The 27,265-nt window shown below is 46.6% G+C and overlaps 1 protein-coding gene across 1 annotated transcript in view; it reads right to left on the reverse strand.

Annotated features, from left to right (window-relative positions):
• The window catches only part of CSNK2A2 (casein kinase 2 alpha 2), an 876,327-nt gene that overhangs the window by 353,826 nt on the left and 495,236 nt on the right, over positions 1-27,265 (reverse strand). The window contains exon 7 of the mRNA XM_069654499.1: positions 19,520-19,630. Within this exon, the coding sequence (XP_069510600.1) occupies positions 19,520-19,630 (111 nt within the window). The remainder of the gene's footprint in view (positions 1-19,519; positions 19,631-27,265) is intronic.

Below are 27,265 nucleotides of genomic sequence, written 5' to 3' on the forward strand. Positions count from 1 at the left end.
AAGGAGTTGCAGCAGGCGTCCTCTTCAAGCTCTTCTTCGGTTCCTTCATCTAGTGGTCGACTCTGCCTTCCAAGCCAAAAGACTCACCTTTTATTCCATTCTCTCCCATTCATTGCAGTCTAGCTGTCACTCACCCAGCAGGGTGGCTGTCCTTGCCGGACAGCCAGCCAGCCAATCACCACAGAGTGCATTTGGGTCGCCTAGGAGACTAAGCACAGGGAGTTTCGGGTACCGCCCTCACTTCCTACCTACCCCACACACTCTGGAGCCAGAGGCAGGCTTCAATCCTGAATCCCGCCAAAGGCGAAATTAACAAAGACACCAAACCTGGTTTGGCGCGCAGAGAAAATCTCAAGAAGGACCTTTCCACAAAGACATGGCGAAAAAAGAAGACTGGGGACCATTTTGTCAAAGATGGCTCTGCGCCATTTTGAAAAAGATGGCTCCTGTGGTTCCTTTACCAGAGCTGCAAACAGTCACGGTAAATGCAAACCATGGTAGTTCGAAACAAATCCACTGCCACCAGCCATTCAGTGAGGAAATGATAACATAAAACATGTTACATAAGAAGCTAGACAAAGGGGATACTAAGTAACCCCTCCAGCACTCTATTGGAAGATAGGGTGTGCTGGGTCTAGAAAGTTACAATGGTAAGTAGAGTCAATTTCAATGTACTGCTCTGGGAAACAGTAGTTTATCCCAGAGAATGGTATTTAAACCTTGGGGGAATCTGGGAGACTTCCCTGTGCCACTGGAATTTGGAAGATGCATTATTTTATCCAAAAGCCATGACCTTGAACTGGTACAAGTCTTCTGGGGTTGTGAATGCCGTTTTCTCCATGGACTGGTCAGTCATGGCAATCTGCGAATAACCACTTCTCAGGTCAAAAGTACTGAGGAATTTTGCTGAGCCCAGTTTATCCAACAGTTCATCTCTCCTTGGCAAGGGATGGCATCAGTCTTGGTAACTGCATTTAATGCCCTGTAGTCCACACAGAATCTAAGTTCCTTAGTTCCTAACTTTGGTACTAACACAACTGGGCTAGCACATGGACTTGTGAAATGTTTAATCACTCCAAGGTCAAACATCTTGTTGAACTCTTCCTTTATGCGATTTCTCACATTATCTGACATCCTGTTGCCCCTGCTTTTAACATGTACACTATCACCGGTGTCAATGTCATGTTGGCCCTAAGGGGTCAAGCCTGGTGTAAATGAGAAAAGAGGGGCAAAGTGAGTTAACACAACGTTAACACTCATGCTGTTACTGACTTGTCAGATTAGTAGAGAGTTCTAACCCTTCTACTGAGCCATCTAAAGGGTGCCCACTTAGAAGATCTGGGAGTGGTTCACTCCCTCCTTCTTGATCAGAAGCTAAGAGCAAAGCTCCTATCTGGAAACATAAGCCATCCAACGTTTGGAATGAAAGACTGAGGAGCCGCCTTGGGGTTGTCCAAGTCTTCCAAGTAACTGACCTCTCCAAGTTTTCCCACAACTTTCAAGGGTCCTGTCCATGTGTCCTGTATGACCCTCTGCCTGACTGGAACCTTGATGAGAACTTGTTGGTCCGGAGTAAACTCCCCCATGTTAACCTTCTGGTCATGCCAATGCAGGACCAGCTTTCAAATTCTCATAAGCCTCTGATCATCTGTGCCATCCTCGGTCTGAGGCCTAGCACATAGTCAGTAACCCTTACTGGCTTGAGGGGAGGAGGACTCTCCAGACCCTCCTTAATCAGGGCCAAATGGCCTTTGACAGGATGACCATAAAGTAACTCAAAGGGGCTAAAGCCAACTCCAGCTAGAGGAACTTCTCTGTAGGCAAAACTAAGGAATTGCAGAAGGTGGTCCCATTTTGGTTCTTCCGAAGCTCCAATCCTGCTCTTCATTGTTCTATTAAACTGCTCTACCAACCCATTTGTCAGAGGGTGGTAGGCAGTTGAGAACTTGTAGGTGTCCCCACAAGTTTTCCACATGGCCTGCATGTAGTGGAGAACACACAACTCGACCCCCTGTCAAATACCACCTCCTTAGGAAATACTACTCTGGTAAAAATACAAAGTAGGGCCTTAGCCACTGCCCAACTAGTAACAGTTCTCATTGGAATAGTTTCAGGGTACCTAGTGGCAAGGTCCACCACAGTCAATATATATTGGTTGTCTGAAGAAGTTGGAGGGTCTAGGGGACCAACAATGTCAATCCCCACCCTCTCAAAAGGAACTCCCACAACTGGGAGGGGCACTAAAGGTGCCACATTCTTGGCTCCACGTTGACTAGGTAACTGGCAAGTGTGGCAACTCCTACAAAGTTTCTGAATTTCTGCACCCATCTTGGGCTTTAAGACATGCATTACTCACTGTAATAGTATTTCTGATGATTGTATCTGCTTAGATTTACATTCTGTGCATATGGTCCGACATCCAGTGGTAACCGCGGAGCATCTCGTCTTTCGAGGCCGGAAAGGGGACGTGGGCATAGGCGTGTCTGTAACATTACAACACTATCCCTATCATGACGTGTAGTGCAACCAAAATCCCTCCTATGTGCCGAGGTCCCTCCAATTGTATTTTTTCTGCCATGAGGGACCCAAGGCTATTTGTGAGCAAGTACATAAAAGAGAGAAAGTAGTAAGACGTCTATGTTCCTTCAAACCGAGCAAGGAGGCTGGGTGGGCGCATGTGAATCTAAGCAGATACAATCATCAGAAATGCTATTACGGTGAGTAATGCATGTCTTCTGATGCTTCTTAATCTGCTTAGAATCACATGCTGTGCATAGACTAGCGACCAGTACACAGAGTTGGAGGTGGGTTGTGAGAAGAAACAGTAGTGAAAAGATGTCTTAGTACTCCTTGTCCCACCTGAGAATCAGATCTAGAATGAGTGTCTAGGCAATAGTGTTTTGTAAAGGTGAGTACAGAACTGCAGGTTACCACTTTGCAAATGGACTCAAGAGGAACATTTGCAATGAATGCTATGGAAGCCCCAGTGCCCCGACTAGAGTGTGCTCTAGGCTTGAAGGGCAGTTCTCTCTTAGCAAGCGTGTAGCATAGTGTGATGCATTTGACAATCCACCTAGAAATTGCTGATTTAGAGACATGATCCCCTTCTATACCAGCTGCCACTGCAAAGAAAAAACTGTTTTGTCTTCCTCAGTAGTCTAGTTCTTTCCAGGTAGAACATGACTGCCCTGCGCACATCTAGTGTGTGTAGGCTTCTTTCGGCCACGTTAGTGGGATTCTGGAAGAAAGTAGGTAGTTCAATTGATTGGTTCACATGGAAATTCGAAATGAATTTAGGCACAAATCGGGGAGGAGTGTGCAGAACCACCTCATCTCTGTGGACTGTAACAAAAGGGCCTAGCACCATAAAGGCCTGTAGTTCACTAACCCTTCTGATAGAAGTGATAGACACTAGAAAGGCTGTCTTATAAGTAAGGTCTTTGATACTTGCCTTATGCATAGGCTCAAAGGGAGACCCCATAAGTCTGATCAGAACCACATTTAGGTCCATCCAGGAGCTGGGTTTGAAATGGGGGGTGAGGGGGTGAATTCTTTTAACCACTTCCATGAAAGCCTTAACAGGTATTTTCCACCACAACACTTTTTGTTGTGAAGTAGTGTAGGCTGAGAGAGCAGCTAGGTGAACTTTTAGATAATTAAAAACCAGTCCTGAGTCCAATAAGTGGGTCAGATACAACCCAATGTGGGTAGGAGAGCAGTCAATCGGGTTGATGCTCTTGGTATTGCACCAGATGACAAAGCGTTTCCACTTACTGAAATAGCAATACTGGGTGTTGGTTTTCCTAGCTTCCCTAAGTATGTCCATGATCTCTGAGGGAGTTGAAGGTGACCGAACTCTATGACCTCAGGAGCCTGCCCGCTAAGTTCAGTGTTTGTGGGCATGGGTGTAGTGTTTCCCCTCTGTCCTGAGACATGTTGTATGGGCTGGGCAACGTCATAGGAGGGGAGAGGGACATCATCAGGTAAGAGAACCAGGGTTGGCGGGCCAACATGGGGGCCACCAATATCATGGTGACTGGTTACTGGTGCATCTTGTGCACCACCTTGTTGAGTAGGGTCCATTCCCCTTGGAGCTGTTCTGGGCGTATCTGGAGGCGTAGTCTTGGCATTGGGCTTTCTCCCAAGTGGCAAACAAGTTGATCTCTGGGAAGCCCCATTCTGCGAAGACGTTGGAGACGATGTCTTCGTGTAGACTCCATTCGTACTCTGTGGGCAGTGGGAAATCTCTGCTTAGCACGTCAGCTAGAAGGTTGAGTTCGCCGGGAACGTGTTGGGACAGCAGGAACATCTTGTGTTTGAAAGCCCACATCCAAATGTTCTGGGACAGCTTGGATAGCCCTGGAGAGTATGTGCCACCCTGTTTGTTTAGGTACTACATGGCTGTAGTGCTGTCTGTCAAGACCAGACCTGTCTTCCCCTGTAGCTGTGTCTGAGAGGCCTTCAGTGCTTTGAATACAGCCAATAGCTCCAACAGGTTTATGTGGTTGGACGCTACTTGTGGGGACCACACTCCATGCGCTGTCTGCTGTTGCAGGAGCCTCCCCCACCCCGTGAGAGATGCGTCTGTCTTGAGAGTGGCTTCTACTGCAGGGGTGGTGAATGTCTTCCCCTTCAAGAGGTATTCCCTCGACCACCACTGCAGAGAGAGAAGAGGGCTGGCGACATCTACCATATCTTCCCATTGTCCGCTGGCCTGACACCACTGGCTGTTTAGCCACTCTTGCATGGGACGCATGTGCAGCCGCACGTGAGAAACTAAATAAATTCATGACGCCATCATTCCGAGCAATCGCATGGCCTTGCGAACAGTCACTTCCTGACTGGCTACATATTGAGGGATCTGAAAAAGCATGTTTTGAACCCTCTCGGAGGGAAAACGAGGCCATCTTTGGTCCAAATTAGAGCCCCTGGAAACTGTTTGAGCTGACTGGGGTCTAAGATGGATTTATTCTCGATGGAGAATCCCAGACTGAACAAGAGGTCTATTGTCTTCGGAGTGTTGAATAGGCATTTTTCGAAGAGTCCCCTGTTATGAGCCAGTCGTCGAGGTAAGGGTAAACTGTGATGGATAGTCTGCGCAGGTGTGCTGCCGCTACTGCCAGGACCTTTGTAAACACCCGTGGCGCCGAGGCAATGCCGAAGCGGAGTACCGTGAACTGGTAGTGCTTTTCCTCTATCATGAACTTTAGGTATTTTCTGTGCACTGGCAACATTGAAATATGAAAGTAAGCATCTTTCATCTCTAGTGTTGCCATGGGTATCGTACAAAAATGTCACCCTTATTTGTGCACCCCCGCCGTCATTGCGACTTTGGAGGCGCACAAAATGATAGTTACATTTACTGCGTCCAAGCAGAGCGGGGGTTGCAGGGGTCACCCCCGCTCTTCCTGGGCGCAGTAATGGGGTCGGGGGTGTCCCCGGCTTACCATTTTGGAAAGCGGGGGACAGTCAAAAAAATAAAAACGTTAGTGGGAGGAGCTGACACCGCAGGGATCGTAGAGTGCGGGCAGCACACGCACAAGTGCGTCACCCAGTGTGTTTGTGTTGGGGTTGGGGGGAGGGGTGGAAGGGGGCACAGTGATCTATTTGATCACTGTGCCATGCCGTAACTGCCATCGGCATTTTCGGCGTCGCAGTTGCGGGCGGCGCTGTGATCATATAGATCCTTGCCATGTAATCAACAGCGGGATAACCACCTGCAGAGTTACCATACAAAACTTTTGAGGTTTGACAAATTTGTTCGCTGGGCGCAAGTCTAGTACAGGGCGCATGGTGAGGTCCTTTTTGGGTACAAGGATGTACACTGAATAAATACCCTTGTTTACCTGAAGAATAGGGATGGCTTCTATAGCTTCTTTTTCCAGAAGTGCTTCCACCTCTTGTATGGTGGAACTAATGAGGGAGCTAATCTCCTCAATGGAATTAAGAAGAGGAATGGCTTGGCTGGGTGGGGCTATTCTTTGAGGATATCATCCAAAAAATCCTGTTCAGACAAGGCCTCAGTGGGTGGCAAGTTGAAAATGGACAGCTGCTTTTCTCAAGATTGCGTTGAACGCAATCTGGTTGTCCACTTGGGAAGCCTGGCGGGCCAAATGGAGGGAAGTGAATCCAAACATAGGACATCATGATCCTGGTCGTGAGAAGGGAGCATCCAGGGTCAGCCTCAACCCGGTTGTTATCCTCCCAGTTGTTTGTAGGATCCGCCTGTTCATCCACAGTGTAGTCTTCTAAGAAGGTAGAGTCCTCCTCCTGTCCCGATACGTGTTCATGTTGGTCTCGTCCTCAGAGAAGATGCAAGTGTAATCTTCCTGAGTGGGTTCTAAAGTTCTTTGAAACTTAGAACCAGGTACAGAAGGAGGGTTCTCCTGAGGTCTCCTGGGGTTAGGATTCTCTGAAAGAGACAAATTTCTCTAATCTATCCATACACCCTTCCAATTTTTCTCTGGTCCATGTAGATAAACCAGAAGGGTGGAAAATCTTAATTTTCTTCCCTATGGTGTCTAAATGTGTTGCCAATAGAGCTTGACAACGGCACAGGGCTCTCTACGTAGTCCACATGAGCATCGGGCCGCTGTGGTGCTTCCTTCAGCACGTCCGCAGGCTGCTCTTTATACTTTGAAACCGGGAAAGGGGTTGTGCGTTTAGTGCTGCGATCTTGTACGCCCATGTCGCCAGGTGTTTTCCCCATAGCGTGACTTGCGTCAGGCCTGTCGGGGATGGGCGTGGCGGACCTTGAAGCGTCCGCCATAAGGTCAATGGCATCCAACATGGATGCCTGGTCATTGCTGGTCACCCCCCCCCCCCCCCCATCATCATTTGAAGAGGATCCAGCCCGTGACATTCTGTATGCCGCCCACAGCTTAACACGGCGCTCGTTAAGCTTCTTCGGGCGCTGGAGTTTACAGGCCGCGCACCATGCTTCCTCGTGGTCTTAGAGTGCTCGTCCTTCCAAGGGTATCTGGCCCTGCAAGAGGAGCAAAACCTAAATGGTGTTTCCATAGCGAAAGGCAAAAAAGGTGATGACCAAACCTAGAGAGCAAAGAGGGGGAAAGAGGAGAGACATAAAGAATATGGCCACCCCAACCCCACTCTCCCTACTGTGTAGGCCAGCCAGAGGGTCCGGCCACGTGGACGGCTCCGCCACCGTATCGTAGGCGTCGAAAGTCCACCGCAGTCTTCGGCGTAGTACAGGAAGCACTGTCGAAAGGACTTTCAAGGGGATTATCAACAAAGTTGATGAACAAGGTAATAACAATAACAATGTCTTATGAAAGAGCTCTGCAAAACGGCAACCAGTTATCTGGGCGGAAAAAACCAATCTGAGGGACCTTGGCGCGTGAGGGATTTTGGGTACACTACACGATAGGGATAGTGTTACAGACACGCCTATGCCGACGTCCCCTTTCGAGCCTCGAAAGACCGGATGCAATACTCTGTGGTTACCATGTAGATAAACCAGAAGGGTGGAAAATCTTAATTTTCTTCCCTATGGTGTCTAAATGTGTTGCCAATAGAGCTTGACAACGGCACAGGGCTCTCTACGTAGTCCACATGAGCATCGGGCCGCTGTGGTGCTTCCTTCAGCACGTCCGCAGGCTGCTCTTTATACTTTGAAACCGGGAAAGGGGTTGTGCGTTTAGTGCTGCGATCTTGTACGCCCATGTCGCCAGGTGTTTTCCCCATAGCGTGACTTGCGTCAGGCCTGTCGGGGATGGGCGTGGCGGACCTTGAAGCGTCCGCCATAAGGTCAATGGCATCCAACATGGATGCCTGGTCATTGCTGGTCACCCCCCCCCCCCCCCCATCATCATTTGAAGAGGATCCAGCCCGTGACATTCTGTATGCCGCCCACAGCTTAACACGGCGCTCGTTAAGCTTCTTCGGGCGCTGGAGTTTACAGGCCGCGCACCATGCTTCCTCGTGGTCTTAGAGTGCTCGTCCTTCCAAGGGTATCTGGCCCTGCAAGAGGAGCAAAACCTAAATGGTGTTTCCATAGCGAAAGGCAAAAAAGGTGATGACCAAACCTAGAGAGCAAAGAGGGGGAAAGAGGAGAGACATAAAGAATATGGCCACCCCAACCCCACTCTCCCTACTGTGTAGGCCAGCCAGAGGGTCCGGCCACGTGGACGGCTCCGCCACCGTATCGTAGGCGTCGAAAGTCCACCGCAGTCTTCGGCGTAGTACAGGAAGCACTGTCGAAAGGACTTTCAAGGGGATTATCAACAAAGTTGATGAACAAGGTAATAACAATAACAATGTCTTATGAAAGAGCTCTGCAAAACGGCAACCAGTTATCTGGGCGGAAAAAACCAATCTGAGGGACCTTGGCGCGTGAGGGATTTTGGGTACACTACACGATAGGGATAGTGTTACAGACACGCCTATGCCGACGTCCCCTTTCGAGCCTCGAAAGACCGGATGCAATACTCTGTGGTTACCACTGGATGTCAGACCATATGCACAGCATGTGATTCTAAGCAGATTAACAAGCATCGGAAAAGTACAATATCCTCTCCTTGGTCCTCTTAAAACGTACGTGTCCAGGCAGGTGGCCTTCATGCACCAACTGTAGGAATCTGGATCTCAATTCTTGGGGAACCACCAGTCTGAGGTCTCCTGGAATAGACTCCATTGGCTCAGTGTAGAGGTGTTCGGGAGAATTCTCAAAATGTGCCAATTCCTCTCTACCTTAGAGCCCTCCAGCTCTTTTGCTAAACTTTGGGGCTTTGAACTTTTTCCATTCTGTTTGTTTTCTGTGTTTATTTCTATTTACTTATTTATTTGCATTTGTATAGCGCACTTGCAGCCCGGGGGCATTGAGGCGCTGTTACAAGAATTTCGTAGGAGGTTTTGATTCAAATGTTAGTGGGCAACCAAAGGTCTCTTGGTTACAAATACAGACTGAATGAAATACAGATATGATCAGAGTTACATACAGATAATTAGTACAATGACGTCATTTTACTTTCAGACAAAAAACTTGGTTTTGATTGCTTTGCGGAATGCTTGGCGGGACTCGATCATTCTTAGGTGAGTGGGGAGTGCATTCCAATGGGTGGCAGCCAGTGTAGGAAAACTGGAGCCCCCCCCTGCGCAGACTTTCAGTTTTAGGCGCGAGAATCAAGTTGAGTAGCCCTTCCACAGAGGTCTTGTGGCGGTGTGCTTGGTGATTCTTTGAGCCAAATACCGGGGTGCAAGTTCATGGAGGCATTTGTGAGTGAGGGCAAGGGTTTTGAAGAGAATTCTCTCTTTGACCGGGAGCCAGTGGGCCTGCCTTCTCACTTCGGAAATGTGTTTTTTCTTGAGGATCCTGTGGCCGCCCCGAGGGCGTGGTTTTGAATCAGTTGGAGTTTGGCCAGATTTTTGCAAGAGGTCCCTGCGAGGAGGGCATTACAATAATCCAGCCTCAATCCAATTAATGCCCTAGCAATGGTGAGGAAATTCTGGCGTGATGGACGGGACTGGCTGCGTTGAGAACTTTAGAATAATAGGCTGACGAGGAGACGATGGCATTAACCTGTCTATCCATGGTCAGATCCAAGTCTAAGTAGACTCCAAGTGTCTTAACGAGACATTGATGGGAATATTATCAATGGTAAAGGATATGTACTGCTGATCGAGGTTGCCCAGGGTGGTGGGTGACCCTATAAGCAGAAGTTCAGTTTTTCCACCGTTGAGGCGAAGCCAGTTGTCTGCCATCCAGGATTGGATAGTAGAGTAAATGATGGTGAGCGTGTTCATATCTGCTTCATAGTCCCCAGTGAGTGGGATAAGCACCTGTGCGTCATCCGCATAATTTGTATACGATATGCACAAGGAGTCAAGGATGCTGAACAAAGGCCTTGTGAAGAGGTTGTATAGAGTGGGCACGATACAGGAGCACTGTGGAACACCACATGTAATGTGGCTAGGGATAGCACAGGCAGAGTCAGAGAAGACTTTCATGGCCCCCTCTCGGAGAAAGGAGGTTTTCCAGTCACAAGCTTTAGGGAAGAAGTTGGCCTCAGTTACTAGATGGAGGCACAGAATGTTGTGATCCACCAGGTGAAAGGCTGCGGATAGGTCCAAGAGCAGAAGGAGCGCAGGTTTGCCTGTGTCTCTCAGATCGTCCATTTGATTCTTTGAGTCTAGGAGAGCCGCTTCGATGCCATGTCATGGGCAGAAGCCAGATTGCCGCAGGCCGAGGAGACGGTTAGCTTCCAAGAATCTATGGACTTGCAGGTAGGCTACTTTGTCCAGGATTTTTAGTAAGAATGGGATGGTGGTAATGGGCCTATAGTTCCCTGGGACCGCTGGGACCAGGGACGGTCTTTTAAGGAGTGGGCGTACCCACGCTTCCTTAAGTCCAGTTGGAACGTGGCCAGCCTGGAAGGATGAGTTAATGAATGCGGTTAGGAAGGTTGCTAGGATATGTGCCGAGTCTGTTATGAGTTGGGCTGGGCAAGCATCCCCCTTGAAGTTATAAGGTTTGATGGATTTCAGCAGGGTGATAACTTCCAGCTCTGTCATATCTTTAAAGTCAAAAGGTGGGGAGGATTTAGTCTTGGTGGGCGTGGGTGTTTTCCTGTGCAGGATGGCTATGAGAACTTTAAGAGATTTTTGATGGCCGCAGATTTTGATTTGTACAGAATTCAGCTTGTCTCGCATGGCAGACTGAATACTGTTGCACCAGCTTTCGAACTTGAGGAGAGAGGGAGGAGTGGTGGATGGTTTTTCCAACTCCCTAAAGATGGCGAAGATTTCTTTGGACCCCAATTTGGCGTCATTAATCCTTGAATTGAAGGATGCGGCTTTGGCTAGGGTGATGTTGGCTTTGTATGCAATGGAAATGGCTTTGAAGGCGCTTCTAGTGCCTTCAGAGGGGTTGGCTTTCCATGCGGAGAGGGCAAGCCTCTTCTGAGAACGCTGGTTAAGCAGTTCCTTTGAGAACCATGCGTTAGAATGTTTGGCTTTTTTGGCTTTTTTTAAGGTTGAGTGGAGCAATGGTGTCAACTGCTTGGGCGACTATCTGTTTAAAAGGGTTTTGCTACGGTTTCTGGGTTTTTTGAAAATGGGGCCTGCAGAGCAGGCACACGTAGAAACAGTGCTATGTTTTCAGCTGTCAATTGGCGTGAGCTCCTTGCGAAGGCTGCTGGACATGGGGTGATGGGCCTAGAGGGCCTTTTTTCCAGTTGAGGTTGAATTGAATATAGTGGTGGTCAGACCATTGGCAGGGATTTTTATGGAACAGTGGCTAGGTTGGGAGATTGCTTGCGAGAGCCCAAGGTGGATAGGGCTTTGAGGGTTTTGACGTGGGAATCCTTGGTGTCATTGAGCCCTAGGTTTAGATTGCCCAGGAGTATGACTTCGGACGTCTTTTTAATGTTGTCAGACAATGAGAGAATGAGGGTGTCCTGAAAATCTGTGATGGGACCAGGAGGTCTATAAACAATATGCAAAGTAATGGTGCAATTGTGGGAGACAATGATTTTTAGTGGGAGGTAGTCACAATTGTGACCAAGTTGCCCTTCAGCTTCTCTGATAGCAAGGGTTTCCCTGGCAATGAGGGCCACTCCCCCACCTCTCTGAGAGGTACGGTCTTATTAGAAGGTCGAGGTTATCCTTGATGTGGTTATTTATGTCAAGGGCATGGGCAGGTACCGAGCGTGCGTTGACTAGAGTACTGCTAAGAGTGTGGATCATTAGGGGTGTGGAGGCAGGTAACAGGGTGGGTGTGGTATATGGCCCCGGCAGGGAATTATCACTACAAGCGGACAGTGAAGTGATGGGCGTCTCAGAAGGCTCAGGCATAGAATACAGTGCAGTATCAACATTTGGCATGGGCGCCACAAGCACAGAATGGCATTGTAATTATTTGGCAGGGGTGCCTCAGGAGGCGCAGGCATGATGTGCACGATATTTCCAACACAGGTGGCCAGTGATTGCATGGGTATAATAGGTTGCACATATAGGATGAACATGGGGCAGACAGTGATTAGATTCGAATGCTGTGGCCCATACAATGTCGCAGGTGTGGGCAGAGACCATGCTTCAGCTGCGTGGGCAGACGTGCATGCTGCTGGGGGGGCATGCATAGATGACCAAGTGCTGATTCATTGATGCCAGCCGTGGATTACCCCAGTCGGTAATCCTGCATTTTTAAAGTAGTGTGAGTGTCAATGTTGTTGCTGGGGGTATCCTGTAACAGTGTCTGAGTCTTGGAATTTCCAGGCTCCAGGGCCCGAACTACAGATAGATGATTATTGTGGGGGGGCAGAATGAGATGAGTGGAGATCTGAGACAGACCCTCGAATTACGGTCAGCCGGGCTCGGGAAGTAAGTGATCGGCATGGAAGGACGGGTGCGCGACCGGAGTCGTGCGTTTCTGGAGCGGCAAGGGGGGGTTGCAAGCATCATACTTTCCCTGTTGTGGGCTGTTACGCTCTTGCAGAAGCTTGTGGCCTTACGTTGTGTAAGATAGCTTGCTACCGTCGAGCAGCGGAGAGCTGCAGAGAGAGGCTCCAGCCTTATCCCTTGGCCTTCGCCCTGATGCCGCTTCGCCTGGCAGTCGCCTGTCTTCCTATTTATGCCGGAAGAGGTGGGAATGGCACGGCGATGCAGCTTATCGGGCTGTTCTGTGTATTTGCTGGTCGTCATGGTGATGGTCGCCTCCATTTTGTTCCGAAATTCGATCGCTCTTCGTGGCATGGCACTTGGGGGTACGATGCAGCTTATACGAGGTCTGTGGCGGTGTGCAGCTTCATGGAGATTGCCGCGCAGATGCTCCTGTAGTTGATTCTGGGGCCGTGTGGATGTTCCTCGCAGCAGAGCTGCATAGAGAGGCTCCGGCCTCATCCTTTGGCCTTCGCCCTGATGCGGCTTCACCTGGTGGTCGACTGGCGGTCGCCTGTCTTCCTATTTGGTTATGGAGTTTTAAACAACTCCATTGGCATCTTTTGTATTTGTGTCGCACAGCACCCTCAGTGCAGTGACACAGGGATGTCTTTTAGACTTCCAAAAGGTTTAAAAACCTTCTCTCGGATAAACTACTGTTTCCCAGAGAACACAAGGTTAAATTGACTTTACTAGTCTTTTTAAATTCCTAGACCCAGCACACATTATCTTCCTATAGAGTGCTAGACGGGTTACTTGGTATCCCCTGTGTCTAGAAACTCATGAAGCAGTCAAATGCTACCCTTTCCTATCGAAATGGTTGGTGGCAGTGGTTTTACAACGAACTACCATGATTTTTCCGGACTGCTAACACCGGTAGCTAAAAATCGCGGTAGCCATGTTTTCAAGATGGCGCCTTAAGCCCCTTTGTTTAAACAGGTCACAGTTTTTTTTGCCGTTTCTTTTTGGAAAGGTCCTTCTAGAGTTTGTCTCTGCGCGCCAAACCAGGTTTGGTCCCTTTGTTCGTACGCCTTTTGCGGGCTTCAGGACTGAAGACCGCCTCTGGCGCCTGAGTGTCTGGGGTGGGCAGGAAGTGAGGGAGGTGCCCAAAACTCCCTGTGCTTAGTTCACTAGGAGACCCAAATGCACTCTGGTGTGATTGGCTGACTGGCTGACTGACAAGGACAGCCACCCTGCTGGGTGAGTGGCAGCTAGGCTGGAATGAATGGGAGAAAACTGTTTAAAAGGTGAGTCTCTTGGACTGGAAAGCAGACCACTGGAACGAAAGAACCGAAGACAAGCTGGAAGAGGACGGCTGCTGCAACTCCTGGACCGTTGGTTTGCCCAGTGATGCCCTGCTGTAGGTCCGAATTGCCAAGTTCATCTCGACAAAGAAGCCCCTTCAAGGACTACTTCTTCCTTTGAGTTGGTGGGACCAATCAACTCCTAAGCCACCTTGATACCATTCTCGGAGCTGGTTAGGACTAACCAAGGGGAAGGACACCAGCTTGTATGCTTGATGGCAGCTACTTGAACCGAATATGTTCAATTTTTCCAGCTTGTTTGACCCTGTCCCTGTGCAGTGGAGGAGTCCCCCGAAGTCCTTCCTCTTGTCCCCACGACTTAGGCTCAGGAACAATGCAATCTGCAGGAACTGCCAGGAACCAACGTCTTCAGCTGCATCTTTTTCTTCATACTAAGGCATTGAGAGAATTTACCTCTCGCGGTGAAAGTTTGTGAAACTTTCCCAACTTGCAGGCCTAATCCGCTTGTGGCCCCAACATATGATTCTTTTTCGTACAAACTACTTCTGAGAACATTGGCAAAGACTTTACCGTTTACTACAAGAACTGCTCTTTCCTATCCAAGACACTAGCCCATCGACTTTGGCCTAGGCCTATTGAACTGAATCGAGTCCTCTAGTGAACTGAAACTATTTGCACTGCCTAAGCAAGTATTTGTGATCTGTTCTATTAACTGTGCCTTTTTACTCTCATTCAAAGTAACAAATGCCATTTTGCTCCTATTTCAGGGGAGCCTAATTTACTCAGCAACTTTTGGTTTGGTATTGAAGTGTATTTGTGTATAATATTAAGTTGCCTCCTCCTACGGAATGTTTTCTAAATGACTGTATAATAAACGAATACGTATTTTACCAGGAAACCTGGAGTATAAGTGTCTACTTGAACCACTGTGATTTTAAGACCACTGTGTAACATCCTTGTACTTCTCACATTTCCCTTGAGATAAGCCTGGCTGCTCGGCTCGCTACCACAAACTGTAGTACAGACTTATACCAAATGTTGGTTTTGCATACAACTGTAGTCCTAATTTTATGTGGTGGTCCCTGAGGATACTGCATGCAATTCTGCCGATCAGGTGTTAATCCTCCCAGTACAGCCTATGCTTCCCATGGTCTTGCCCATCACTCTGGGAAGATTCCTGCTGACGATGACCTTCTAGAGAGGGATCCTCTCTCTGTTCCCTACTGAAGTCCGTCCTTGAGGGTTCATCTTCAGCAAGCAAAGTCTGCAGCTCAGGATGGTCTCTTGGATCCAGATTTTACGTATAGCGTTGAATCTCCTCCACCCCTAATTCCTCTGGGGATTCTTGCACCAATTCAGCCTCAGCTGGTGGTGGGGTCACGGGTCTGGCCTCTAGATTTCTACAGGAACCTTTTTTCTTGAGGAAGGTGTGGTCTTGGGGCCCTTTTTTCCTTTGGAGACTATGGGTTTCCCCTTGGTCTCAGTGGGAAGGTCTCTTAAGGTGACCTCCCTTGCTTTCATTGTTATCTCTCTTTTCTTAGAAAGGGACTTTGGGGTGCTGGAAACTACATCCAGGGCCTTCAGGTCACTGCCCAAGAGTACCCCACCGGGCACTTCAGACTAAACACTCACAGCCATCTTAACAGTCATGTCATTACATTTAATGATAGCTGGCAGTATGGGACACATTTGGACTGGACCTCTCGCTAAGTTGGTAAGCATTTTGGGAGCCTTGGAAACTTCCTCAGGTTGAAAGAAACTTTCATCTACCACAGTTGTACTGCCCGGTGTCTCAAATGGCAGGGGTGTCCTGACCATTGACAAGTACACTGTCTTTATAGTACTCTTTAGTACGATCAGGAATGGAATTATAGACAATGTTCTGTTCCCACAGCCCCAGAGATACATAAAATACGCTAGCTTAAACACCAATGGGTTCTTTAGCTTGAGGGTGAAAGATAGCTTCCGTAATTGGTATATCCACATCATGAATGAATACTAAGGTGATAGAGGGAATCCCTGAAGGTTTACCCTTACATCTGGGATCTCCTTTCACATGGTCATCAGACCCACAAAAACACACATTTCCCCAATGGTCTTTTGGAATGGGAGTTTCTGATAATACCCCTCTGGTTTGGGCCCAGAGTTTTCGCTAGGCCTACAAGGTTGTTTAGGGGGATATCTACCCTTGTTATGTTTGTGGTCCTCTTTTGGTGGGGGACTTTTGGAATGATCCTTCTCACGCTTCTTCCCATCCTCTTTGTGAGGAGCCCCAGAATCCTTTTGAGTAGCTATGTTGGCCACCCACAAGTCAGCAGCTACTGCGAGCTTCTTGGGGTCCAGTTCCTTTGAGTCAGCAAGGTGCTTTCACAGCTCTGGGGAACAGGCATCAAAAATACGTTCCAGCAAGAAAAAACATCTCATGCCTTCATAAGTGTTCACCTTGTAGCCCTTAATCCACCCATCTAGGTTTCTTCAGGCTTTCACACACCCAAGTGGCCCACAAGTTACCAACTCTTTTCTTGTGATCCCTAAACCTTTTTAAGTATTGGGAAGGGGTCTTCCCAAATCTGGCTATATGAGCAGTTGTTCCCCCAACTGGTAACACCTTGTCTATCAACATCATTCAACTCCATCACAGCCATTCTGGGGGAACCTAGAGATTACCAGTTAAGGAGAATTGTCATTCCTGTGCTAATTCACTTGTGCTAATTCACTTGTGTATAGGTGCGTTATAAATGCCATATCAAATATCATAATTCCCTTCAACCTTAGAGACCCCTAGCTCTTTTGCTGAACTGTGGAGAGAGTGAGCCCTTTTTCTCATCCTCATGTATTTTACTCTGATTTGGATTATGTGTTTCCTTTGTTTTGAGTCTGAAAAACTCCATAGGCATCTACTTTTTGTATGGTGACACCGCACAGCACCTTCAGTGCAGTGTCACAGAGAAATCCTTTAGATTTCTCTGAAGGTTTAAAAACCCTTTCTTGTGAGAACTACTGTTCCCAAGAATAGTAAAGTGAAATTGACTTTACTTACCTTTTCTCTCTGTAGATCCAGCACACCCCATTTTATGTGGAGTGCTTGAGGATTACTTCGAAGCCCCTTTTTCTACTTACTCATAACATTTTTTATGTTACCCTCCCTACTTTAAATGGCTGGTGGCAGTGGTTTAATGTTCTTACCATTGTGCTTTTCAACCACAGGTTGAATCCTCACCTGCATTAGAGTACCCATGGGTGACCATTCTGTCAAAATAGCCATGCTCTATTTTTTTCGCCAACTCTTGTGAGGTCTTTCTTGGGTTTTCCTCTGTGTGCCAAACCAGGTTTAAGCCCTTTGTTAGTTTGGCCTTTTGCGTGCTTCAATACTGAAACCCGGCTCGGGTGCCAGTGTGTCTGGCAGGGCATGAAATGAGGGAGGTGCCCAAACTCCCATCTCCTTAGTCTCCTTGGTAACCTCAATGCACCCAGTCCTGATGGCTGGCTGTCCTTGTAGGACAGCCCCCCTGCTGTGTGAGTGACAACAAGGCAGTGCATGAATGGGAGTAATTACTCTAGGATACAGAAAAGAATCTCAAAACTTGCAAATATAAGACTATGTTGAGCCTAACAAACTACTTGGATCACGACAATCTGGCTTTAGATCGCAACATGGAACAGAAGCTGCCCTTGTTGACCTCAAAAGCCAGATTGACGAACTAAAAGATAAAAAGGTAGCGTGGCCATCCTACTCCTCCTTGACTAGTCGGCTGCTTTTGACTTGGTCGACCACAAGGTACTTTGTGACCACTTTGCATCGGCAGCTCACTTTGAGCTCTGCTATCGCGTGGATTCAATCATTCCTTAAGAACAGGACCATGCGTGTCTTCTCACCCACGGCAGCTGCTGACCTCATTCCGATCACCTGCGGCGTACCACAAGGTTCATGTGTCTCGCCTACTTTGTACAATATCTTTACAAAGCCCCTATTTGATAAAGTGGACCGCTGCAAATTCTAAACTAAACACGTAAATATGACTGATTCAGCTACCGCCTACACAGGCAAGTTGATCAGGGTGTGCAGACACCTACTGTCACCCCAGCAGTTGTCTTATACTAGCCAGAGCACTTCTACAATCCAAACTGAACTACTGCAACGGTCTCTACCTAGGCGCCAACAAGTCCATTCTGAACAAACTGCAGATATTGCAAAATAATGCTCTCAGAGCCGCCCTAAACATACCCAGAAGAGAGCACATATCAGCAACTAGAAAACACTGCAAATGGCTCCCCATACAAGATAAAATCAACTTGAAAACTCTTTGCCTCACCCACAAAGCACTGAACCACCGAGCTCCACCCCATCTCTGATAAATTCACCGTGAGATCCTCTAACACTTCCTGCCTATTGGTACCAAGATACAACCTCAAAAGAGCAGGCGGCTCCAGCTTCCCGGTCCTGCCGCCCAACTATGGAACACTCCCACAGGACATACAAACTATCCAAGTATTCGATAAATTCAGAAGCTGTGCCACCACCTAGCTACTTAATAAAAACTAACCCTCCTTTCTTAGCCTCCTGCACCCAGTCTGCCTACATAGGCCCCCCTTGTTCATGTATGACTGTGCGTATGCTTGTACTACTGCACGGATTGAATTTAATGCCATGTATCTTATGTCCTTTGTACTATCCTGCATGATCTGTAATAAGTGACCTCTGCATGTATGTACTATCATGTATGATCTATATTGAGTGACCTCTACACTTTTAAAATGACTAACTTGTATTAAGGGACCTTTGTACCTTTCTAAAGGACTAACCTGGAACCATTCTCTTATCTACTAGCGCCCAGATACCCATGGGTCAGGCGCGCTATATAAATAAAATAAACAAACGAGGACCCCAAGGGTCCCCAGCAACACTACCCATAAGGAGCTGTGTGCTGCAATAGTAAAATACAAATGCATTTAACAGTTTATGGAGGAAAATAGACCCCATAGGATAGGTACAATACAAAGAATAGAGTTTCAAAACACAGAGCCCATAAGAATGAATGAGGGCAGAAAGGCTCCGCTCATTCAGGATTTCAGAAAAAGGTCCAGCAAAAAGTGCTGGGGGTTTCACTAGGACAGGGGATGAAGCATACAAATGCTACATCTAACAGGTTCATAGAAACTATAAAGGAAAAGTTGCAAAAACGAGAAATCTTTCCTGAAACATTGTAATGTTCTTTCTGATGGATGTTCCTTAGACGGATTCCTCCTCGCCCTCCCTAGTTATCCCTCTTTGGCGGATAGCTAGTACACAATCAGTTACACGGTCAATAGGCATCAGAGTGTTATGTAAAAAGGGTGGAACTGAGGTCATGGGGTGCGGTGCCTCAAATACTGAACCCGACATGTCCGGCGAGGGGCATATAGAGGCATAGGGCATGGTTGTGTTGAGTCCCCTGGTGGCAGAAAAGTTTCTGAAGAACAACTACGCTGCGGATAAGCGATCATAGATGAGGAATCTGTGGGAGGTACATCCATCAGAAAAATTACTAAGTTCAGTAATTTGTTGTCCAGAGTAGCACCCTAGGCCTGTAATGAAGCAGCACTATGGGAAAAGAAGGGTAAAGACTTCAAGACAAGCAAAACGATCAGGGGACTGATGTCAGAGCCACAGATGGGAACTTTCGACATGTCAAGTAACCCTGATCGGAACAATGGTTCATATGTCCTTATCAATGTACTTGAAACGAAAGCAGTGCTTGTAACCCAATGGCACAACTCAAATATACAACTCATATTTGTTTACCATCTCAATGGTAAAAGCACAAATTCAAACCTTTACCCATAATGTGTCCCACAGCATTCTACACAAGAACCATTCTTACCTGGTAGTCCACTAGTAGTTCTGGCCCTTTGAAGTACCTGGATGCCACACGGACATTGTACTCTTGGGCTGGGTGGTAAAACTCTGCTAAACCCCAGTCTATAAGCCGCAGCTGTTAGGAGAAGGGAGAACGTAGATTAAGTTGCAGCATAACAGATCATGAAAATAAAACTTGCTCCCTGTAGGTTTAAGCTCCAATTTAGCCATGCCACGTGGGAACAAATGGTTACATCTATTGATAGAGAGGGAATAGCTCTTAAGATAGCATCTCACACCATGCCTACTGGAAGCAATAGAAACCGGTCAACCCTCAATCTAGACTTCAGCACTCCTATTCCAGGGCCAAGACCACAATCCGCTACGCCAATGAACCATTGTGTCAACACACTGACTCATTTTCTTATGGAGTGCTTGGCAATGACATAGCTCCATAGAGAATTTACAGTGTAAATAATTCCCGATTAGGGCGGCTAGTTCAGGGGCAAGGCTTTTGTCTTGGAAGCAAGACAACGCAGAGCAAAACACGTCCAAACCCCGGTCCCCGCGCTTATAGACTGGTCGCTGATATTTACTGTGCTATAAAAGAATTTAATCACAAACCTTTGCAGATTATTATCAGGGTGCACAATTTGAACAGGTAATACAAGGAAGCAGCAGTGCCATAGTGGCCCAAGGAGCCATCTGTACCAAAGGTTGAGCCAGAATGCGTTAAATCATTCATAATCTACCTTCAGATTTTCAACTTCCACTGCCCTCATTCCTCAGATAGCAGGGCTCTTGCTGGATCAATCTTACAGCAGTTTTGCATATATTAAAAACCGATCTTGAAGAATCAAGTTCTTCGGACAGTCTCCATCCCTAAATTGCATAATGACATAGACCCAGCACATCAGATCTATGCCAAGGCTAATGTAACAAATGTTACCAGTATTTTCCCCAACATTTTAAAATCCATTTTTAATCAGTTTATAATTTCCACTGAAAAATTGTTAATTCTTTAGTGTTTCAGAAAAAAAATATTTTATAGTAGAAAGAAAGCAAAAAGGGCGAGGACCAAGGAAAAATAGCAAAGTGGAAAAAAAGCGGGAGGAAAGCAAGGGGGCAAAAATGAAAATGGTGGAGAGGCCAGGACAAATGAAAAATAGAGGAAAAGAAAGTAAAAGAGGAAAAGAAAGCTACAGATGAGCAAAGAAAGCAAGTGATAGGAAAAAGGGAAACGGAACGCAAGGGGGAGGTAACTTCTTCATAAGCAATCACATTATTAAAAATATCATTGAAAGCGACAATGTATAGTTTCAAACATGATGTAAAAATATTAAACAAAGCAAACTACTCTAGTGAGCACACCAGTGTTCTCGCTTGTGGGAGATCTATTTTTTTAAAGTCTAAACTGTTCATGTAATCCAAAATATTTCCAATGCAGCTAAGTAGAAGAAATTAAACTTGTATTAAGATATGATGGTGTAAAAGACTATGAATGTGTGGGAACCATGAGCAATTCAATTGAAGACTAGTAAGAAGAGTGAGGAGTTACTAATTCTCAGCATGTGTACTCTATGGATGCCCAGCAAAAGCCACAAATCTTGAGCAGTGTTGCTGTAAGTTTATACTTGGCATTTCTCTGCAAATGTGCGTTTTTTTATATGGAACAGTTACTACACTTTATTTACACATTTGGTGCCGTTTACCAGGACTGCTATGCAATATGACATTGGTACAGTACTGTCACTTATTTAAAGTTTCAGAACCAAGTCCATACACCGAATGGGAGTACAGAAAGGGAGGAATGGCAAATGAAGGGTCACACAGCCTCTAGGTGTTTGGTTATGTGCCTACCCCACTGACTGCCCATGGCCATGCTATTCCGTATGGCCATCTCACCCAAAACACATCCTCATGGGAACTATTAGAGCTTGTTTTAATCAAGCCTTAACATCAAATTTTGCACTCAAGTGCCTGCCAGTGTTTTGTCAAAGCTGTTTTCTGAAAGTGAATGACTTAATTGGAGTTGTAACCCTGCTACTGTGTAATAAAAATGTTTTACCATGTTTGCCTTCAGCCACTCGCTTTATGAGCACTATGCGTGTCCTTCACTGAAGCCATGTTTAAAAATAAGGTTTGGCAAAGTCAATAGTCTTTGGCTTGTGTATAATTATAAGCATTTGCCAGGCACTGCTATTAGATGCCCCGGTACTCACACCATGTTGCGCCTGCTACGATCAATGGCCCGTTAATTCCACTACGGCTTTGCCTGGCAAGTGCCTTTACCATGCCTACACAAAAGTCTAAACTGTTGGCATTGCCAATGCTCATTAAATTTGAACCAGTGTGAAGCAAGCACACTATCTGGTGTGCACACCACTTTTCACAAGTACAGTGCTGGGAGGAGCATTGCAAGCTTCTCTCAAGCACACAAAAGGGGCAGTACATGCAGTAAAAGTAAAGATGCACTTTCATGCGAAATGATTCCCTTATAAAAACAGGACCAGTCAAAGCTTGAATGCAGCACTACAAAGTATGGATGGTCTTTGGACGTATGATCGAGCTACTGAAGGTGGATGGGTGGTAAGTAAGTGAAGGAATAAACAAATGACTTGGAAATTGGTTGGGACCCACTCCCCCCACAAATTTTGACGCATTCCCGAATTTTATTTTTGATGGAGACCCCCCCCCCCACCTCCCCCGCATCCAACCGTGGCAGTCCACACCGCTGGCTGGATTCTATCAAAGCGTTCCTCGAGGACCTCAAGTCTGGTCTGACGTCAGATCCATTTGTGGTCTGGGGATAAATCCAGTGGTTTGTTTTAAATCTTCTGGGTAAGTTCCAACTGTTTGCTGATCAACATGGCCATTTTAAGGGATATGCCATTTGCAGTTCTCGCACATGAAAAAGTCAACCAATTATAGGATTGCTAACCAGATTGGCTTGATGCCAAGAAATGTCATTTTGATTTACTGTATCTGCAGGACACATTTCCTGACCCCAGGCAGGCGAGTGGTGTCCCCCGACCTCCATTTGGCCCAATTTGTCTAAAAAAAAATTTCTACAGGCCCACCCCGCGCACGCATCTCCCCCAAGTGCCTCCCGCTTCCCTCGCCTCCCATCCAGCCCACCGCCCGTGATTGGTGGCTCTCCACCGTGGTGAAAACTGACCTCTCTAGGGCAGCCCGTGCGGCTAAGGGCCCAAGGCAAAGGGCGGCTCCAGATCGTGTCTGCCGGTGTCCGCAGGGGAAGCCAGCAACCATCAGCAACCATCAAAGTAATTGTGGCATGGGTGGGGAGTAGAGCAATTACTCTACTCAGGAAAACCAAGCCACTCAACAGTACCTTAACCTCTGAATTGTGAATTTTGGCAATGCTGCACTTAGTTAGAATTGTGAACATCGGCCTGCGTCACATCTGAATAGGCTTGTTGTGATTGTTGGCAATGCTGCACGTCATTAGAATTATGAACATTGGCCTGCGCCAGACCCGGACAGGATTGTGAATTTAACAATGCTGCACCTAAGTGGACACTGGCCTGCGTCACAGCTAGACTGGATGGTAGGTGTCGGCAAGTGCCACACTTGGAGAGAACAAATATCAGTAACTTCAACCTAGAAATCGCTCCTGCTGCATTGGTTCATAAATCCATGCAAACACTCCTAGCATTATGCTTACTCTCTACTCTACACCATCACACAATTAGAATGCAGCTATACCCCTGATACATTCAGCTGAGCCATTTACATACAAACATTAACACATGAAATACATCACTCTATAAAACGCAGCTATCCCATAATAATCCGGCCTCACGCATCCAGAACCCAGCTTCAGTGTCCATCCACCAGACTGTACACATTCAACTGATATCTTCACTGCCACACCCGAGCGCTAGGATGCCATTACCATCTAGCAATTACATAAGCTGCACACACACCATACAACATCTTCTCTCGCTACTGACCTGGACTGCGGTCCCCAAGGGTGTTCAACCTACCAGCGCTTTGAGATCATACCAGTGATATATAGAGCGCTATATAAATGCCAAATAAAATAACATACAGTACATTCCTTTTAAAAAGGGTATAACGCAGCCCTTCGGGCTTCCCACAAACCGTAGGCAATGTCATTTGGACATTTGTTCCCAAAAAAGAAAATACTCAGACCAGTGTTGGCCCTCAATAATCCATTTGAACTGGAATGCTTTGTTTTTTCACAACTTTCCCTAAGAAAAATATATTCTATAGACCTGAATCAGTAATTTATACGCAGGAAATCTTGCACAGTAAAAACTGAAAGGCAACCTTACATTAAGAGAGAAAAGCTGCAACTGCTACTTTGGAGACAGCAACTCCTGGATGCGTTAATCAAAAACTGCATTGGCAGTTGGTAGCAATATTTATGTTATGTTATTTTGCATTTATATAGCGCTTTTTATACCAATGGTATGGTCTGAAGGCGCTGGTAGGTTGAATGCCCTTGGGAACCGAAGTTCAGGTCAGTAGAGAGTCAAAGGTGCATGTGAGCACCAGGTATGTGTGCAGCTGGTGCGGTATTCGTGTAATAGCTGCATGTTAGCCGTAGGTGTGGTGGTTGAGAGATCAGGAGTATGTGTTCGTTCTGGCAGGATTTATCCAGACCGAATGTGGCTGCGTTAGGCCTGAGAACGCCTGGCTGGGGGGCGTGTGTAACCAGCAGTGCTTACTTAGAATGATGGGGAGTGAGCGGCGGATGTTGGTATGAGAACAGTTATACCGAATGGTGTCATAGTATCTCTGTGTTCTAGTTGAGTGGTGGAGTGAAGAGGAGAGTAAGCGTGGTGGTGTGATATGATGGGTTATATGCTCTTTCAAACGTTCCCTGCATTCCAACCATACTATGCATGTCACGAATTCTACGTGCTCTAGTCCATTCCATGCACTCTTATTCATTCCATGCACCCAGTCTGCTCGACACACTCATGCACTCCAGTCCATCCCACATACTCCCCTCTGCCCCGCGCATGCGCTCCCCTCTGCCCCGCACTCGTCCGCTCCCCGCACTCGTCCGCTCCACGAATTCAACAGCAATATGCGCTCGTCAGCCCTATAAAGTAATTCGCTAATACGCAGTAATCCTGCTCGGTACACTCATCCGCTCTATACATTCGCCAGCTCTGCACATTCATCTGCTCCAGCGCTCTACATACTCGTCCGCTCTACATACTCGTCCGCTCTACATACATCTGTTCTACGTACTCATGCGTTGTACTCGCTTCTCTGTATTTACGCACTCATCCGTTCTACGCGCTCGTCCGCACTGCACACTCATCCGCTTAACATGTTCATCCATTTTAAACCTTGATTCGATCTACATACTCATTCGAATCACATACTCATTCAATCTATATAGTCATCTGTTCTTCCACTCATGCATTCTAAATGCAACTTTCACAGAGTTGCTATTGGGAACACTTCTAAATGCAACTTTCACAGAGTGGCTATTGGGCACACTTCTAAATTCACAGAGAGGCTAGTGGGCGCACTTACAGGCCAATCAGAGCGGGTGGGCGGCGGGATGGGAGAAAGGAGGGAGGAAGGGTCGGGTCGCAATCGGGAAGTGAGGCTGGGAGGAACCTCGAGTACACAGGAGTTAACACCAGGACAGGGGCCCACTAAAGGGAAAACACAATAGTTTTGCCCAATATTACACAGTTCTGGAAGCGCCACTCACCTCACTCCGGATGATAAGATCCACACAACCTTAAAGAGTCAAAAAGAATCTGGCATTCACAACAGTGCATACAAATTCTTCCTCACACTAAAGCCTACTTACCTGCTTTCAACTCAACTACCAGAACCACCAACAGTGGTGTACACAACAGATAAAAGCCTTCACCACAAAACTAATCAAAACATGAATTAACCACAACTATGGAGATGAGAGATGAGATAGCTTCTCTTCAAGAGGACTACTAGCACTAACAATTCCATCAATGAAAGCCTGAATGAGAAACATCTGGATGACCATCAGCAACCTAAACCAAACTAAAGAACCAAAATACTTCTACCAATGGCAACCGGGAATGATAGAAAGACCAGAAACATCAAGAGTAGAATTTTTTTTTTAAAATGTGTTATACTCAAGAACAGTGGACTCACACTGGAACGAGAGGTCAACAATAGTACGCATCTACCAGCAACGCTCAATTAAATGCATCTTTCCATACCCTAGCTTCACATGGTGAACTCTGACCCGAATCTCAGATTATGCAAACAGCCAACAACTAGGAATGACCAACTTTTTTTTATTATAAAAAAATCAACCCAGCCAAAACACTGTGGAAAGACTTTCATTCAGAACAAGAGAACACATCACTGCAGCCTTGACAAACCTACACTGGTTACCCGTGGAGAAAGAATCCACTAAAAAGCACTGCATTGCTCAGAGTACTCCATGGACAGGGAGCAGAATTCCTCCAGTTTAATAAAATAAAGTACAGATGTACTGCCTGCTCTATCCTCATACAGAAACTCTGGAACCCAATTCCAGAAGACCAGCTGACATTTCGGAAAAGTTTCAAAATATTGCTATGCAACACACCAGGATAGAGAATGATCGATAACTCTAAACCAAGACAGACTGCCCCAACGCTGCCACTATAGCATGACCGGACACATTCTCAGCTAATCACACGGCCCCCAAGGTACAACACTACGTAACCAGACACCTTCCTCAACAAACTCCTCAAAATTAAAAATTACCAAAATATACTCTAAGGTACAACGCAACCAGACACTTTCAATCAAAACGATCACAAAAGGAAGACCAAAACAAACATTATCTTGGCCATCAGTGCAGGGATGAGTTTCGAACTGTCCCACAACATGTCAGCCCCAATGGGCTCAAAAAAACTACCTACACATTTTCTTCCAGTCCTTACCTCAGACTTACTACATTTGAAAAACAAAGCCCCTCCCCCCTGATATTTCTGCTATTGGCAGAGTGCTCCGAACAATGCCCATAAGTATTCAAAACTCGGCCACCGCATCATCCTAGGATGAAAAGGGTGCATAGATTGTTAAACAAGCTAACCAAAAACCAAAAGAAATTAACAAATTATCAGCTATTGTAACTGCCAGCCTAATTGATTTCCATAATGCCCATTTGTGCAGGTGGTGACACGCAGCGTAAAAGCCAAACATACAGTTTGTGGAGCTCACTTGGAACTCCAATAGTTAAGGCACAGAAGGATAAAATGTGCCCAGGATCACACACGTTACATGGTGAAGCTGGCATGTGTGGCTAGCCTACATTTTTGTCTAGTTAGTAGAAATATGCTCAATGGACACATTTCTGAAAACTATTTTAAAGAGATATACTTGAAAAGTATACAGTTAATCATTATAAACCAGCGTGACAAATATGTAAACCCCTACAGAAAATACTGAACAAAAAGTAGAATTGTATGTTTCTTTAGTCTCCCATCTTTCAAGAAACACAACTAGCAGAATGCAATGGAATGATTACCGGCACCAACACTACTCTAGGGGTGGGGGTGAAGGCAGGGACATCTCGTCTGGGTAATACAGCCTTCATTTAAGTCACCGACCCCCATATGCTGCATACTATACGGATAACTTCTCTACCAGTGTTCAGGTAGAGAGTGAGGACAGTAGGGTAGAGTGCTTGGTGCAACAGGTTCTAATCCTAGGAGATCAAAGCAGGATTCTTTTTCTCCCTCCCAAACCAAACTTTCTCCCGTCCCAGTTGGTAAGGACA

The sequence above is a fragment of the Ambystoma mexicanum genome, chromosome 1p, assembly GCF_040938575.1.
Source record: "Ambystoma mexicanum isolate Mex_15411 chromosome 1p, UKY_AmexF1_1, whole genome shotgun sequence".
NCBI lineage: Eukaryota > Metazoa > Chordata > Amphibia > Caudata > Ambystomatidae > Ambystoma > Ambystoma mexicanum.